This window comes from Ursus maritimus, unplaced genomic scaffold (assembly GCF_017311325.1).
Source record: "Ursus maritimus isolate PB19 unplaced genomic scaffold, ASM1731132v1 scaffold_9, whole genome shotgun sequence".
In the NCBI taxonomy this organism is placed as follows: domain Eukaryota; kingdom Metazoa; phylum Chordata; class Mammalia; order Carnivora; family Ursidae; genus Ursus; species Ursus maritimus.
This window is the reverse complement of record NW_024427107.1, coordinates 44,321,520-44,338,969: the sequence shown is the minus strand read 5'-3', so window position 1 is coordinate 44,338,969 and position 17,450 is coordinate 44,321,520. Positions and strand designations below refer to the sequence as shown.

At 34.4% G+C, this 17,450-nt stretch overlaps 1 protein-coding gene across 1 annotated transcript in view; it reads right to left on the bottom strand.

Annotated features, from left to right (window-relative positions):
• The window catches only part of VPS13B (vacuolar protein sorting 13 homolog B), a 759,954-nt gene that overhangs the window by 365,236 nt on the left and 377,268 nt on the right, over window positions 1–17,450 (bottom strand). Inside the window, exon 23 of the mRNA XM_040625596.1 lies at window positions 13,524–13,758. Coding sequence (XP_040481530.1) covers window positions 13,524–13,758 — 235 coding nt within the window. The remainder of the gene's footprint in view (window positions 1–13,523; window positions 13,759–17,450) is intronic.

Here is a 17,450-nt window from a genome sequence, read left to right as displayed (position 1 = left end):
AAATAACTGAAACACAATAGAAAAAAAAATCAATAAAACTAAAAGTTGATTCTAAGAATAGATCAGTAACACGACAACTCTTTAACTTCAAAAAAGAGAGTCCAAAAATTACCAAACAAGAATTAAAGAAGGAATACTATCAACCCTAATGAAATTAAAAAGGATTAAAAAGACATTATTATGAACAACTCTATATACCCCAGCAATTTAGACAACTTAGATAAATGGATAACTTTCTAGACACAATTTATTAAAACTGACTAGAAGAAAAAGAAAATCTGAATAGACCTAAAAACAAATAAAGTGACTGAATTATTAATTTAAAAACTTTCTATAAAAAAAGCAGCCCACCCAATCCCCATGACTTGAAGGATAAACTCTATCAAACATTAACAAAATAATGCCAATTCTTCACACACTTTTTAGAAACAGAAGAAGTGGAAAGACTTCCCAAGTTATTCTATAAGGCCAGCATTATCCTATTATGAAAACCAGATATGGACACTGCCAGAAAACTATAGAATAAAATCTGTCATGAATATATAAATATACAAAAATCATTAGGGGGAAAAAAAAAAAGCATGGGGCACCTGGGTGGCTCAGTTGTATCTGACTCTCGGTTTCAGCTCAGGTCATGATCTCAGGGTCATGAGATTCAGCCCCTGTCAGACTTTGTGTGGAGTCTACTTAAGATTCTCTCTCTCTCTCTCTCTCTCTCTCTCTCCCTCTGCCCTTCCCCCAGCTCTCACTCACACTCTCTCTCAAGAAAATAAAATCTTAAAAAAAAAAAAAAAAAAACCAACTGCCCAGCACCAAAAGAAGGGATGATACACCATAAGAAAGTGGGATACATCTCCCAAATCCAAGATTGGTTTAATCACGTAATCAATTATATAAAATTAAGGGATACACCACATTAATAGTGTAAAGTGAAACACATACACACACACACACACAAGCAGTATCTCATTGGATTCATTAAAGCATTTAAAAAAATCCAAACAACTTCATGGTAAAAAGTCTCAATAAATTGAGAATAAAATGGATCTTTATTCTTGAGAATAAAATGGATGAAGGACATGTATGAAAAATCCACAGCTACCATAATATTTAGTGGTGACAGTCTAAAGGCTTTCTTTCTAGATTTGGGAACAGGGCAAGGATATGTGCTCTCATTGTTTCTATGCAGCACTGTACTGGAGATTTAGCCAATGTACTAAAGTAAAAACAAAATTAATGACATCCAGATTGAAAAGAAAGTAAAACAGTCTTTACTCACAGATGGCATGGTTCATAGAAACTAGAAAGGACTATAGAAACTTTCAGAGAATCACACTAAAAGCAACTAGAAAAAACAAGTTAGTGAGATCCCAGGATGTGAGGGAAACATACAAAGTCATATTTTTATATGAAAATAAGAACATAATTCCATTCACAATAAGTTCAAATAAATAAAATGTATTTTTAAAACGTAACTAAGGATATGCAGGGCATGTAAGACACTGACACCTGCAAAATACTACTGAGTAAAATTGAAGAAATAAAAGGAGAAACATTCTATAATCATAGATTGAAGGTCTCAATATTGTCAAGATGGCAAATATCACGATATTTTATTTATAAATTAAATGCAATTCCCATCAAAGTCTCTGCAGGCTTTGTGTAGAAACCCATAAACTATCACTCAAATTGGCATAAGGATGCAAAGAACCTAAAATAGACAAAATAATTTCAAAGAAAAAAAGACAGTTGGATGTGACTTATATTATATAATTTTAGAGACAACAGAACACACCACAGTAATCAACATTGTGTGCTAAACACAAAAAGACAGCGTATAGATCAATGGAATAGAATTGAGAGTTCAGGAAGAAAAGAAAACAAGCTTAGACTTGGGTTGACTGGTTTTTCAGCAAAGGTGCCAAGATAATTCCACAAGGGCTGTGTTTAGAACAAATAATGCTGGGAAAATTAAATATCCACGTACAATAAAATGAACTTAAGACTCTTAACTCTTACTTCACACCATCTACAAAAAATACATCAAAATGGACCACACACCTAACTGTAAGAGCTAAGACTAAGACACCAAAAGGACAATTAATAAAGAAAATTGATAAAGAGGATTTTATCAAATTCTAAAATTTATGTTTCAAAGTTTACTACTAAGAAAATGCAAATGCAAACTATGGAAACAGTGCAAGTGTCCACCAACTTGGATGAACAGATAAAGGAGATACACAATGGAATATTACTGTCATAAAAAAAAAAGAATGAAATTGTGCTATATGCAATGACATAAAAGGAGCTAGAGTATTAAGCTAAGCAAAATAAGTCAGTCAGAAAGACAAATACCATATGATTTCACTGATACATGGAATTTAAGAAACAAAACAAAGGAGTATAGAGGAAAAAGAGAGAGAGGCAAACCAAGAAAGACTCTTTAACTACAGAGAACAAACTAATGATTACCAGAGGCAAGGTCGGTAGGGGTGGGTGGGTGAAAGAGGTGATGGGGATTAAGGAGTGCACTTGCTGTGAGGACCACTGAGCACTGCAGGGAAGTGTTGAATCACTACATTGGACACCTGAAACTAATATTACACTGTATGTTAACTAACTGGAATTTAAATAAAAACTTTAAAAAAGGAAAATGCAAATAAAAGCCCAACCTACAGGAAAATATTAGCAAATAATATATCTGAAAAAGGACATGCATCTAAACATATAAGAACTCTACAACTCAAAAATAAGAAGATAACTAAAAACCGGACAAACAATTTAAATGCACATGTCACTAAGCAAATATACTAAGTACATGCAAAAACAGTATCATTAGTCATTACAGAAATGCAAACTGACTCCCCAGTAAAGTACCACATACTCTCTTAGAATGGCAAAAATACCAAGTGCTGGCAAAGATATACTGAAAGTAAAACCCTAACATGTTACAAGTGGAATGTAAAATGGTACAATCACTTCTGAAGTGTTTGGCCATTATCTGAAATGTTCAACAAAAACTTAACATAAAATCCAGTAATCCCACTCCAAAGACTCTATCCATAATAAATTATAACATTTGTCCATACAACATGTACTCAAATGTTCATAGCAGCATTAAGCGTAATAGTCAAAACCTGGTTAACAATGCAACTGAGGGGCGCCTGGGTGGCACAGCAGTTAAGCGTCTGCCTTCGGCTCAGGGCGTGATCCCAGCCTTCCGGGATCGAGCCCCACATCGGGCTCCTCCGCTATGAGCCTGCTTCTTCCTCTCCCACTCCCCCTGCTTGTGTTCCCTCTCTCGCTGGCTGTCTCTCTATGTCAAATTAATAAAATCTTTAAAAAAAAAACAACAATGCAACTGAATATCAACTGCTGAATTAATAAAGTGTGGTGTGACTACAGAATAAATGTTACTCAGCAATACAAACTACTGACACTTGCTACATCATGAATGAACTTAAAAATATTATACTAAGTGGAAAAAATCCAATGTAATACACTGATACATAAGTATATAAGGCACTAAGAAAGATGCAAAAGACCACATATTGCATGATTCCATTATATTAAATGTCCAGAAAAGGCAAATTTATAAAGAGAGAGATCAGTGGTGCTTAGGGCTGGAGCGTGTGGAACAGTAATTAATTGCAAAATGGACATAAAAGAATTGTGACATGATACAAAAGTTCTAAAACTGTGTTGTGGTGATGGTTGCTTATCTTTATAAACTTACTAAAAATCACTGAACTGCACTCATACAATGAGTAAATGTCGTGAATGTAAATTATAATTCAAAAAAGGTGTTTAAAGATGTAAGGACAGCAGTAGAGAAGAAAACAGCCCAGCCCAAAGTGTCAGTGGGTAAGCAGAGCTTCTGTTAAGTCCTCATTTATTTTCCACTCACTGTCTGGCATATTTTGGCCACTAAAGATCAGTTCTGATATTCTTCTGTTGACTATCAGAGATCACCGAACCCCCATTTCCTAAGATAAGCTGACTTTATTTCTTCCTTGCAACCTGAGAAACTATGATTTACAGAAAGGAGAAAGTCCGTAGTCACTAAACACTAAAAAAAGTTAAGACAGATATTTTAAAATCCTCTTACTTTTAGATGGAAATGGATTCAAAACATGTTAAGCCCATGTGAAATGTGCATAAGAAAAGAAAAAAAACAGTGCTGAAAATTTTGTCAGGAATTATCTTAATTGTACATTATGAATATAATCATTTTACATAATGAAAATTTTATGTGTGCATGTCTGTATGTATTTATCACACAAAACAGAAAGAATAAAACATTGGGAAGAAATACAAAACTAAACAGTAATTATCACCAAAGTAATTTTTCTTTTCATCTGTATATTCTTACTTTAAAAATTTCCTTTAATGAGGACATCATGCCAAGTGAGACAAGTCAGAGAGAGAAAGACAAATACTATGTATGACTTGCATATGCAATCTAAATAAGATGAACTCACAGAAACATAGAGTAGAATGGTGGTTACCAGGGGCTGGACGGTGGGGAAATGAATTAGGGAGATTCTGTTAAAGATGACAAACTTACAACTAGAAAATGAAGAAGTTCTGAAAGCCTAACACACAACTTTGTGATTATCGTCAATAATATTGTATATATACTTCAAAGCTGCTAAGAGACTAGGTATTAAATGTTTGCACCACAAAAGAGAAATGATAATTATGTGACCCTCAGAAGTGTTAGCTGACACCACGATGGTAATCATATTGCAATACATAAAGGTAGCCAATCAACATGTTATGCACCTTAAATCACACGAGGTTACATCTCACTTATACCCCAATTTTTAAAAAATCCCTTTAATAAGAATATGTTACCTTGTATCATAAAAAACACATTTTTATGATCTTAAGGCAATGTAAATTATATACTTTATTTTAAAAGAAAAATATGACACACTGGATCTGCCATATTGGTTTTGTTTTAAAATAAGTTTACCTGTGTGTGTCTGTGTGTGTGTGTGTGTGTGTGTGTGTGTGTGTGTGTGTCTGTGTGTGGTGGGGGGGCGGAGAGGGGGGTTGTTGGGAGATACAAAACTGATTGACAGGGGATAAATAAAGTAAGGTTCATTCTCAAGCCTTTAAAAGTCACAGAACCTGTAACTACACGATATATGATGTAGCAGGATGGATGTGAGCTATTGAGAAGATAATAATGTATATAACGATTAGATTAACTACATTTAGGCATTTCAACAGCTTAACTTCATTTGTAATACATATATGATGGCCTCTAAGAGATTTATTTAACAACAGCAACATCAAGAACAAATCTTGAGCCTTTTCTGAGCTTCTTCTTTTCCCCAAGGTATCTCAGTTACATATGGATTAAGAACTAAAGTCATAGACACTGAGTAAAACTGGAAAAAAGAAAACTATTATAATAGTACAGCACCATCTTTCAGAACAAGTGGAAATTATACTTATCAAAGTAAGATATTAAAAAATTCAAAATGGAACAATAAATATAAATCAGTAAGATGAAAAAAAATACATGGAAAAATAGCCTTTTTGTTTTTCATAGATGCTCAACAATTTTAACATCAGTTTCTACGAAAATTCACTAAATCCAACAATAGCAAAGTTTTAATTTATAAATGACCTCAATATTCCATTTCTGTCAAAATATTTTATTAAAGTTGCAGGCAACTCTTTCAAAGAAGAAAAAACAAACCTCTGCTAGGCACAGTGTGGAAACCCATCTGCTCAGAGGTGTGAGCTGGATGTAGCAAATTACATCTGCAAGCCTTGCTGCAAATGCCTGCTAATGAAACTCAAGATGTTGATTTTGACTCAAACACCCTATACAGATTGGATTTGACTAGAGTAGAGATCATCTCTCCCTTTCCATGGCAATTGAAATCATATGACAGTTCAACAAACGGCTCCTCATTTTGAACTTCAGAAGTCCAAATTCAGTACAGAATAATCTATGAGAACCCTTTTTGTTCATCCTATCGGTCATTTTGTAATTGGCTTTTTTTTTCCCGCTTTTTTCAAGTCATAATGATGAAGAATTCTTTTTCAGTTATTTATGAACTTGAAGACGAGTCAGAAGTTGACAACCTTTTCATTTCTAAAGTTTTCTTTGCTCCTTTTAGTAACCAAAAACTATTTACTCAACAGCATACTCTACAATCAGTGAGCCCTATTTTGTGCCATTCATTGTGTTAGGTGACAGGATTGACACCATGAACAACAGATACACTTCTTGCCCTTTTCACCCTAGTAGGGAAATCAGATGCTGAATAAAAATAACTAAAATTGGGATAGGAGCATTAAGAGTGATGAGTCAAAAGCAGTAAGAGCACAGAACAGAAGGACCTGGCAAGAGAAGTACAGGGAAGTCTGAAAAAATGAGAAGAAAGGCTAGAGAAGAGATGAAGAAGGAGGTAGTCACATATGTAGCATCTGCTAGTGCCCTGCAATAGGACAGAGATGTCCTTGCTCAAAGAACACAGAAAATGATACTAAAGCTGGGGTTGGGCGGTAGCTAGCGATGAGAGAGTGGCCCTACTTTTCTCTACAGAAGCACTGGATATGAATTTCCTTTCTAAATCATAGGGCAGCATGATTCACAACAGATAGATAGAGAGATAGATGTAGATATGAACACAAACACTGCAAGACATTAAAGTATTTCCATCAAAATAAGAGGTCTGAAGCACAAAACCTTGGTTACATAGGAAGCTATTCTTTGTTGCTCATTCCATCATAAATTTAAATAATTGGTTTCAATAAATTACAGTTTTAATAGAAATTTAGAACTCATAATGATAACCAAGCAATACCAAAGACAAAGAGCAAGAAAAAAATAATTTAACAGGTGTTGTGAGAACAAGAAAATAAAAAGTTTTAATCAAAAATATGGTATTCATAACCACCAAATGGTGAGATTCATCTCAAAATTTTAATTAAAACTCAAAGTTGCTTCTATAATAGAATATATAAAGAATAAGTCATTAAGTTCCATTTTTGTTTAAATTATCCTACCTTGACTTCTGTTCCTTGCAACCTAAGAATACCAAGGCATATACATCTAGATACTACCCTCTCTGTCTTCCTCAAATAACTTAAAAAAAAAAAAAAAAACCACTGTAGATTTGTTATATCAATTCTTCATGAGAGTGTTCAAGATGGTGACATAGGAAGACCCTGAACTCACCTCCTTCCATGGACACAGTAACTTAAAACTGTATATGGCATCGTTCTCCTCTAAAAAGGACCTGAGACCTAGAGAAGCAGCACCTCCCCACGAAAGACAAGAGAGAAACATGTAAGAGGGTGGAAGAGGCAGACATGGCCTTGCCCAAAAACCACCCCACATGAGGCACAACTGGGAGGGATCCTACAAATACAGAACACTCCCTGGAAAAGTTGAGGGACTGTGCCCCACATCAGTAATCCTGACCTTGGGGCACAGTAAAGACAAGGTCTAAAATGTCTAGTTTTTAGTATCAACAAAGATTAAGACCAGGTGAATCACAGTACTTTAGGAAACAAAGATCTGTTCTCAAGGGGCTTGCCCCCAAACCTATTTGCCCTGTGATCCATCACAAAAGCAAAAAATAAAAAGCACCTAGACCATATGAGAGGAACACCCATTTACTAGAGTTACAGTGGCTACCAAAGAGAGAGGAATCTGCAAGGAAAAATAATTAATTAATTAATTAATTAATTTTAAAGATTTACAAAAGGAATCTGCAAGGATTTTAACAGTGTGGATGGAAGTGCTGTCAACAGTCATTTTTGCAATCTCATCCCACCTTGTTGGTGAAGGAGCCAACAAGTACCATTTTAGGTAGACCCTTCTAGGCTGCTGGAACCACATGCGGGGCTCAATCCCTTGACCCTGAGATCTTGACCTGAGCTGAAATCAAGTATGAAACACCCAACGGACCAAGCCAAACAGGCACCCCTACTTTCTACCATCTTAATTAGAATGTGTCTTGGTATGAGTGGGCGTGGTCTGCCTACCACTCACCATGAACAGGCTGGGTAAGCCTCCTGCACTGCCCACTCCCATGTAGCACCCAACGTGTAAAAAAAAGCCAGATGAATGCCCCAAGCCACGCCCAATCCACCAAGAGAGCAAGCCACAACCAGGATAGGCAAGCAGCTGGAAGCCCACTCTCCCCATGCAGTAGTCAAGATACAATAGGCCAGGTGAGTACCCGGAGCCCTACCTTTCACACATAGCAGCTGCAGCCCTATGAAAGCCAGTGGATGAACAGCCCACAGGAGGGATGCCCACAGCGTCCCTAGATCTGGCAGCCACAGGAGACAGTGCTTCTGGGCCACACAAAACAGCTCCTACACAAAACTATTGCTTCAAGGCTGAGGGAGGTAGCCATTTCACCTAATAACATACAAACAGAGAAACAAGCAAAATGAGTAGCCAGAGGAATGTATTCCAAACCAAAAAAAAAAAGGCAAATCTGCAGAAAAAGATCTTAATGAAATGGAGAGATGCAACGCACCAGACAGTGTTCAAAGTAATGGTCATAGAGATGCTCACCTATCTAAGCAATGGAGGAAATCAACAGTAACGTCAACAAAGAGAGAGTAAGAAAACATGAAACATACGAAATCTGAACTTATAAGTACACTAGAGGAGTTCAACAGCAGACTGGATGAAACGGAAGCATGATCAGTGAGCTGGAAAACAAAGGAATGAAAGAAGTGAGGATACCTAAGGGACCTCTGGGACAACATCAAAAGGAATAACATTCTCATTATCCAGGTCCCAGAAGGAGAAGAGAGAGAAGTCGAAAAAAATTATTTGAAGAAATAATGGCTAAAAACATCCGTAATCTGGGGAAAGAAATAGACATCCAGATCAAGGAAGAGAGGCCCAAATAAGCCCAAAGAGAAACACTTCAAGACACATTCTAATTAAAATGGTAAAAGGTAGGGGCACCAGTGTGGCTCAGTAGGCTGGGCATTCGATGCTTGATTTCAGGTCAAGATCTCAGGGCCAAGGGATCAAGTACCACATCTGGCTCTGCTCTCAGCAGGGAAGCTACTGGATTCTCTCTCTCTCTCTCACCCTGCTCATACTCTCTCTCTCAAATAAACAAATCTTTTAAAAATAAGTAATAAAATAAAATGGTAAAAGGTAAACAGAAAATCTTAAAAGTAGCAAGAGAAAAAAAAAACATATTGCATACAGGGAAAACCCCATAAAGCAATTAGCAGATATTTTGGCAGAAACTTTACAAGCCATAAAAGAGTGGCATGACATATTCAAAGCACTAAAAGGAAAAAATGGCCAACCAAGAATTCTCCACCCAGACGTTATCATTCAGAGAGATTAAGAATTTTCCAGAAAAGCAAAAGCTAAAGGAGTTCATCACTACTTAAATAGCCTTATAAGAAATGTGGTCCATATATACAATGGAATATTATTCAGCCATCAAAAAGAATGATTTCACAACATTTGCAGCAACATGGACGGGACTGGAGGAGATTATGCTAAGTGAAATTAAGTCAAGCAGAGAAAGACAATTATCATATGGTTTCACTCATTTATGGAACATAAGAAATAGGAAGATCGGTAGGAGAAGGAAGGGAAGAATGAAGGGGGGGTTAACAGAAGGGAGAATGAACCATGAGAGACTATGGACTCTGGGAAACAAACTGAGGGCTTCGGAGGGGAGGGGGGTGGGGGATTGGGATAGGCCAGTGATGGGTAATAAGGAGGGCACATATTGCATGGTGCACTGGGTGTTATATGCAAATAATGAATCACGGAACATTACATCGAAAACTAAGGATATACTGTATGGTGACTAACATAATAAAAAATTATAATAAAATAAAATAAAATAAATGTTAAAAAGACTAAACTAAAGGGGGCGCCTGGGTGGCACAGCGGTTAAGCGTCTGCCTCCGGCTCAGGGCGTGATCCCAGCGTTATGGGATCGAGCCCCACATCAGGCTCTTCTGCTATGAGCCTGCTTCTTTCTCTCCCACTCCCTCTGCTTGTGTTCCCTCTCTCACTGGCTGTCTCTATCTCTGTCAAATAAATAAATAAAATTAAAAAAAAAAAAAGACTAAACTAAAAATAAAATTTACTATTTAATAAGAAGAAAACATACAAAAGTAAAAATATTGCTGGAAAAGGTAAATAAATAATAAAAGTAGTAGACATACCACTATAAACCAAGTAGGAAGAGTAAAAGACAAAAGAAGTAAAATTAAGTAAAAATATAATAATTAAGTTCAGGGATACATCAAATAAAAAGATGTAAAATATATCATCAAAAATATGAAACATAAGGTGGGGGAAAGTAAAAATATAAGTCTCTGGAATGTGTTGAAAATTAAGTTACTATCAACTTTAAAAAGACGGTTATATACATAAAAAGATATATGTAAACCTCATGGTAACCACAAAGAAAAAATTTACAGTAAATGCACAAAAGAAAAAAAGAAGTAAATCTAAATATAACACTAAAGAAAACAACCAAAGCATCAGAGAGAAAAAGAGGAAGAAAGGCAATGGAAAGGAACTACAAAAACAGCCAGGAAACAATAAACAAAATGTCAGTAAGTTATACCTAGAATAGTTATTTTAAATGTAAATGAAGTACACTCTCCAATCAAAAGACACAGAATGGCTGAATGAATTAAAAACAAAACCCATATATAAGCTGCCTACAACAGACTCACTTCAAATCTAATGACACACAATGACTCAAAGTAAGGATGGAAAAGGATATTCCATGCAAATCGTAATGAAAAGAAAGCTGGGTTAGCAATACTTATGTCAGACAAAATAGACTTTAAAACAAAGGACAGCATTACATAATAATGAAAGAGTCAATCCAACAAGAGGACATAACATTTATCAATATTTACGCACCCAATATAGAAACAACTAAATACACAAAGCAAATACTAACAGAAGACAGAAATAGAGAGCAGTATAATAATAGTCTGAGATTAATACTCCACTTATATCAATGAAGACATAACCCAGACATAAAATCAACAAGGCAACATTGACCTTAAAGGATCAGATGGACTAAAGAGATATATACAAAACATTCTATCCTAAAGCAGAAGCAGTACTTTTTTTTCAAGTGCACACAGAACATTCTGCAGGACAGACTGAATGTTAGGCTACAAAGCAAGCCTCAATTAATTCAAGAAGACTGAAATCACATCAAGTATCTTTTCCAACCACAAAGGTATGAAACTAGAAATCAATTATAAGAAAAAATACGGATAAACACATGGAGACTAAACACATGGAGACTAAACAACATGCTATTAGACAACCAATGATTCAATGAAGAAATCAAAGAGGACAGCAAAAAATATCTTAAGAAAAAATGAAAACAGTAACACAAATTTCCAGAATCTTTGGGATGCAACAATTCTGCTTCTGTATTTATCTGAAGGAAGTAAAAATGCTAATTCTAAAAGATCTATGTACCTCTTTGTTATTCACAGCATTATTTACAATAGCCAAGGTATATAAGCAACTTAAGTGTTCATCGATAAATGAATGGATAAAGAAAATGTGGTATACATATGCAACGGAATATTACTCAGCCATTAAAAAGGATTATTTTGCCATTTGCAACATCATGGTTGGACCTAGAGAATATTATGCTAAATGAAATAAGTCAGACCAAGAAAGACAAATATCATATGATTTCACTTATATATGGAATCTGAAACAGAAAAAAAAAATGAACAAACAAAACAGAAGACTTGACACAGAAAACAAACTAGTGATTACCAAAAGGACAGGGATAGGAAGAGGGGTGAAATAGGTAAAAGGGATTAAAAGGTACAAACTTCCAGTTATAAAATAAAGTCATAGGGATATAATGTACAGCATCATCAATAATATTGTAATAACTTTGTACAGAGACAGATGGTAGCTAGACCTATCATAGTGATCTCTTTTAATTATAAAAATATCAAATCACTATCATACATCTGAAACTAATAAAATATTGTATGTCAAGTACATTTCAATAAAAAATTCTTCATTTTCTGTTTAGTCCTTAAGCCACCATAATCTGAACTGCATTAATACCAGTCCTCTGAAAATACTGTGATAAGAGAAATCAATCACATAAAATTGTCGAATTCCTTTCGAATCTTTTAGTCCTTATTGAGCACTCCTGCCATATTTAAAATGATCTAATCATTTCTCTTCCATGATAGTACTGCATCCTGGTTTTTCCTCTACTTACCTTACCTTTTAAGATTCTCTCCCTCCCTCTCCCTTTGCCCTCCACCCCATCCCTCTAAAAAAAGAAGAAAAAATTAAGGGACAAACTATTTGAATCTTGCAAAAATTATTTCAGAGTTAAAACAAAAAAGGTGGGGAAGCACTACCTGGCTCATTTTATGAGGCTAGCAGATCCTTGATAGGACACACAATAGCTGTTACGATAATAAAGAACTCCTAATAACCAAAAGCAAATACCAAAGAATGGATATATCCAATATGCTAGAGAAAGAATCCTTGCATCAGGACAAACATCACACAAGAAGACCTCTAAAGAAGTTCCTTCTAATGGTTAGAATTCTATGATTTTATGATAATGCTATCCATATTATTAAGTACTGGCATTCACTTCTGGAAGTGAAATCATTCCTACTTCTGATAAACCTAAGAAAACTACTTTTCAATGGAAATTCCAATACAGGGTAAGGGAGAGAGAAATCAACATCGAGTCAAAGTCAAAAACTGTGCAGACTGAATCTCCTTTTCAATAATAGTATGTGTAGAATCTGAATGATGTCAGCATTCATATACTTACATCCTAATAATATGAACAAGGTGCGGAACTGTTTAGCACTGTAAAAAATGTGAACGCTGTTATTAAAATACAGATTCACATTATTTACTTTGACTCAAAACTTTTCCAGGTTCACATATTGTTTGAGATGAATATGTCAAAGTTCAAAAGGGTATGAATTTGCAACCAAAAAACTGCAGTATCAGAAATAAAGTATTTCTAAAAAGTCATGTTTCAAATCATTGCACAATTACCTACTTTAACAAATGAGAAATCTAGAAATACATTATGCTTGATGTAAATAGTACATTCATTTTATTATATATATCTTTTAATAAATCAAGGAGCTTAAATTAAGATCTACTTATCATTCTTAGTTCAGCCTAATGCAAACATCCAAAACCAACTGTCTCCTCAATGTGTCTGCGCTTCGCCATTTTCGGGATGATTCTGTATGGCACAGGATCTTTTGGAGTCTCCATTTATACACACATGAATATGATTAAAAGGTGTGGATGTCAATAAATGGCATCCCTTAGTTCATATACTTTGTACACCTTTCTTTTTAGATCCACTTTGTAGATCACTTAGTCCATTTTCACGTGGATCTTTCGCTGAGAAGACTGATTTACATAAGCACTGGCATATTAAAAAAACAAAGCTAGAAATATTATTATAAAGCATAACAACCATAGGAAGAATTTTTTTTAAATGTACCTTCTTCAAGGATTGGTCGTGGAATGACAAATGGAATCTCCTGCAGAGGTTCCGTATACTTGTGGCCAGCACTAATAATCTTTATTTGAGGCAAACAAAGGACAAGCATTCCTGGCATGCTGGTTTGTCCATGGTACCAACTTCTTACTGTTCCAGGAATGTCACCAGATACAATTGTACTTGGGGAAGGCAGGCTATCATTTGGAACAAACACACAACAAGACTGTACTTCAAGCTAGAAAAAAAAAAAAGCAAAATTAAAATATTGGTAATGGACTAAATAAGGGAGTAAACATACTCTTAAATACCTAATATCTTTACGAATAAACAGGCAAGCTAAAAAAAGAAATGGGCCATACTTATGTCTTTGTTACGTTTACTAAAGAACACAATAAACAAAAAGATGTCATTGCTTGCTATAAATTTGATCGAAAAGGCACAGTGACATGAGATGAAAACATATCTGCCTTTCCACAGTTCCTTCCAAGAAACATGACTGAATTAGAAAATGTGTTGGCAAAAAAAGGTGAGAAAATCCTCCTTCTATTGCAGTTCATTAGATTTTGTTAACACCAGCTAAGGCCTTAGAACCTACTAGCATTATACTGTACTCACTTAAAACACATACACATATGTACATACATACCTACATACATACACACCTATACAGACACACACACACACATACACAGCTATTTCTATGTGGATCTGACCTTTTTATTTTACTTTACACACTAAAATATAAGGAAAAAATGTTTAAAATGTTGAGATTCTATCTCTAGACAAACATTAAAATGTATCACATACTTTTTTTATATACATGTATACCAAGATTCAAGTGTATATGACATTTTATATATAAAGATACACGGTAATGAAGAAAATTGAGAGGACTTAAAAATCAGAGCATTATTCCTTGCTTTTCTCACACCTCAAATTATTTTTAAATTTTGATTTCATGTGCAATTTTTATGGTTTCTTATCCCCAGTGTGGTGACTTAGGTTGCCAGGCCCTTAGAGAGTTAACATAGGACTAAGCAAGCCCAAATCAAAAATTAAATTCATCGTGAGTTCTTAGTTCAAAAGCAATGTAGGTTCAAGCTACTAGTCTTGGTTAGTTCTTACAAAGTAATATTTTGTAACCTGGTTCACAAATTGTCCAAACAGCCTAGTATGCTTAAATTATTCTTAAGAAAATATAAAATATCATCTGTTAATTTTCTATAAAATACTTGGCATACAAAGATATTATCTGAAGGTGTAACAAAATCTAAAATTTGTTTGATAAATGCCCGGATAGTCTAGCAAATGACGAGACTGTATTTTGTAAAAGATAACTAAGAATACAGTATTATACCTTCCCTTGGGGTTAATACAGTCCTTAGTGAGAACATGATATGTAACAGGTCTGGAATTCCTTGATACGATAAATAATTTGCCAGCCTTATAAATAAGCTAACTTACTCATCTTTGCTTCAACATTTCTGTGCATGGAACACACTGATGAATACAGTGAAGAAAAATATAAGTAAAACTTTGTAAAAATAAATACTGGTTCATGAAGTATGACCTCATTTCTTAGTTCTAGAATTTTATCTTGCAACTTAATTTAAATGTGTATATGTTAAGTAGTTCATTAAGATTACATTTTTTATTCTGAAACAGAAGTATGCATTGTCTCAGATGCATTACATTTATCTTTTTAAATATTTAACATAATTACTGATGTTCCAGTTCACAAGGTAATATGGTGTAGTGAGAACATATTCTCCCATATTAATTATGGTTATAGTGTCAAACTAAAAAGAGTCCGTATTTAACACTTCATGTAGGTATTGAAGCTATGTTAAGAAATGTTTTCAACAATATGAGGTAATTAGCATAATATGCCACACTATACAAATATATACATGCATATCATCTGAAATAAATTTAAGTTGTGCCAAGATTTCCAAAACCACAATACATTCCAAAATTCCACTAATTCAAAAATAAATTATTTCATCAAATTTAGCTTGAGATATACAACTTTGAAAAATAAACTTTCTAAAATATGATGTGTTACGGAGATTCCTTTAATGATAAGAACCAAAACATACATATAATCCAAATTGCTCAAACTTATTATAATGTTACATCTATTATATATACTATAGCTATCACATAAATCTTTTTACACTTTTTAAAATAACTGTAAAACTGTATGTCTAAAATTGTGGTTTTAATGTAAAATGTTGAGTGATTTATATAAGTGAATATAAATCTGCAGCAGTAAATTTTGCATTAATGTAAGGATCTGACAATCCAAGGGAAAGAAAATGAAGTAATCTGCCAGTAAGAAGTCCTGAAACCGGGGGTCAGATCATGTTCATGGAAACCATCTGGTTGGGACCCTCTGAGCCACACCAAACACAAATGATCTTTTAAAAAAATATCCTATTCATTAATGCATCACAGCTGCACTGAGTGTTACTTCATTTTTCCATGGCAACATCCTTTCTGTTTCAAGGATCTTATTTCAGTTTTGGTAGCAACGTGTTCTTTCGCCAATATTGAACACATTCATGTGTTAAAGTGAAGGGATTATTACAAATTCTTGAAGGAGAACCACCTCTATTTTGATTCCTATTAGGTCAAGGGCTACATATCTAAGTATAATACACGGAGAATAAACCAATGAAGTAGAAATTATTTGGTATTCTTATTTTAATAAATGAAATGATTGTCATGCATTTTTTGAAGTTCCAAGTTTATGTACCATTTGAAAAGATGTATGCCTTTGTGTACCCCAACCCATCTTCCATATGTAAGGTTCGGTAAACTTAGATTCCTCTAATTTGTGTGCTATACAACTATGATCACAAGGTAGTTAAAAAGAAGAGACTAAGATAGGTTTCACTTATACATTAATCTGAACAGTTTAATTAGCCCATTGTCTATTGTATAGAATACTTTATATATAAATGCTTTAAAATGTTATACCATATTTTCTGTACTTTTAAATAACATTCCTATTTCCTATTCCCAAATAACATGTTTTCCTTCCTTTAAAACTGAAACTTTAGTGATGATTCTATTTTGTAAACTTTCTAAAGAATGAAATGTTCTCTGCATGAATTTTATTTTTCAGAAGAAAGGGATTAAGGGGGGTAATCAGAAGGGGGAATGAAGCATGAGAGACTATGGACTATGAGAAACAAACTGAGGGCTTCAGAGGGGAGGGGGATGGGGGAATGGGATAGACTGGTGATGGGTAGTAAGGAGGGCACGTATTGCATGGTGCACTGGGTGTTATACGCAACTAATGAGTCATCGAACTTTACATCAGAAACCAGGGATGTACTGTATGTTGACTAACATAATATAATAAAAAAAAATTAAAATAAAAAAAAGAAAACAGTTTCAAATAAAAACAAATATGAAGGAACATTTCAGGTTATATTTTCATTCACTTTTTCTTTTATTCATGCATTAATACCTCACATGAACTAAAAGTCAGGAATACAGAGACAAAAGACATAATCCCAGCACTTAAAAAACTTGAAACAAGAGGGTTTTAAAATTCTAATAGCCTTACAGAGTTTTCACTAGAACATATAAGGTCTGTAATGTCAGATACTTTGCCTATTTTGTTTATAGTCTCAGCACATAGTACAGTGTCTAGCATGTACTAGGTACTGAGTAATTATTAAATAGCTAAACACAATTATTTTTATTAGCATCAGATATGGATATTAATTAAAATAATTGTTTAGTGCATGTTGTTCATCATTTCATTCTACATAGACAACCTAGTTGAGTAATTAATAAAACTGACATGTTGGCTAGATGGGTTCAACTCCAGCTGTGGAACCTTTGACATGTTGTTTAATCTCTCCATGACTTCAGTTTCCTCATCTGTAACGGGGGGGGGGGGGGGGGGGGGGG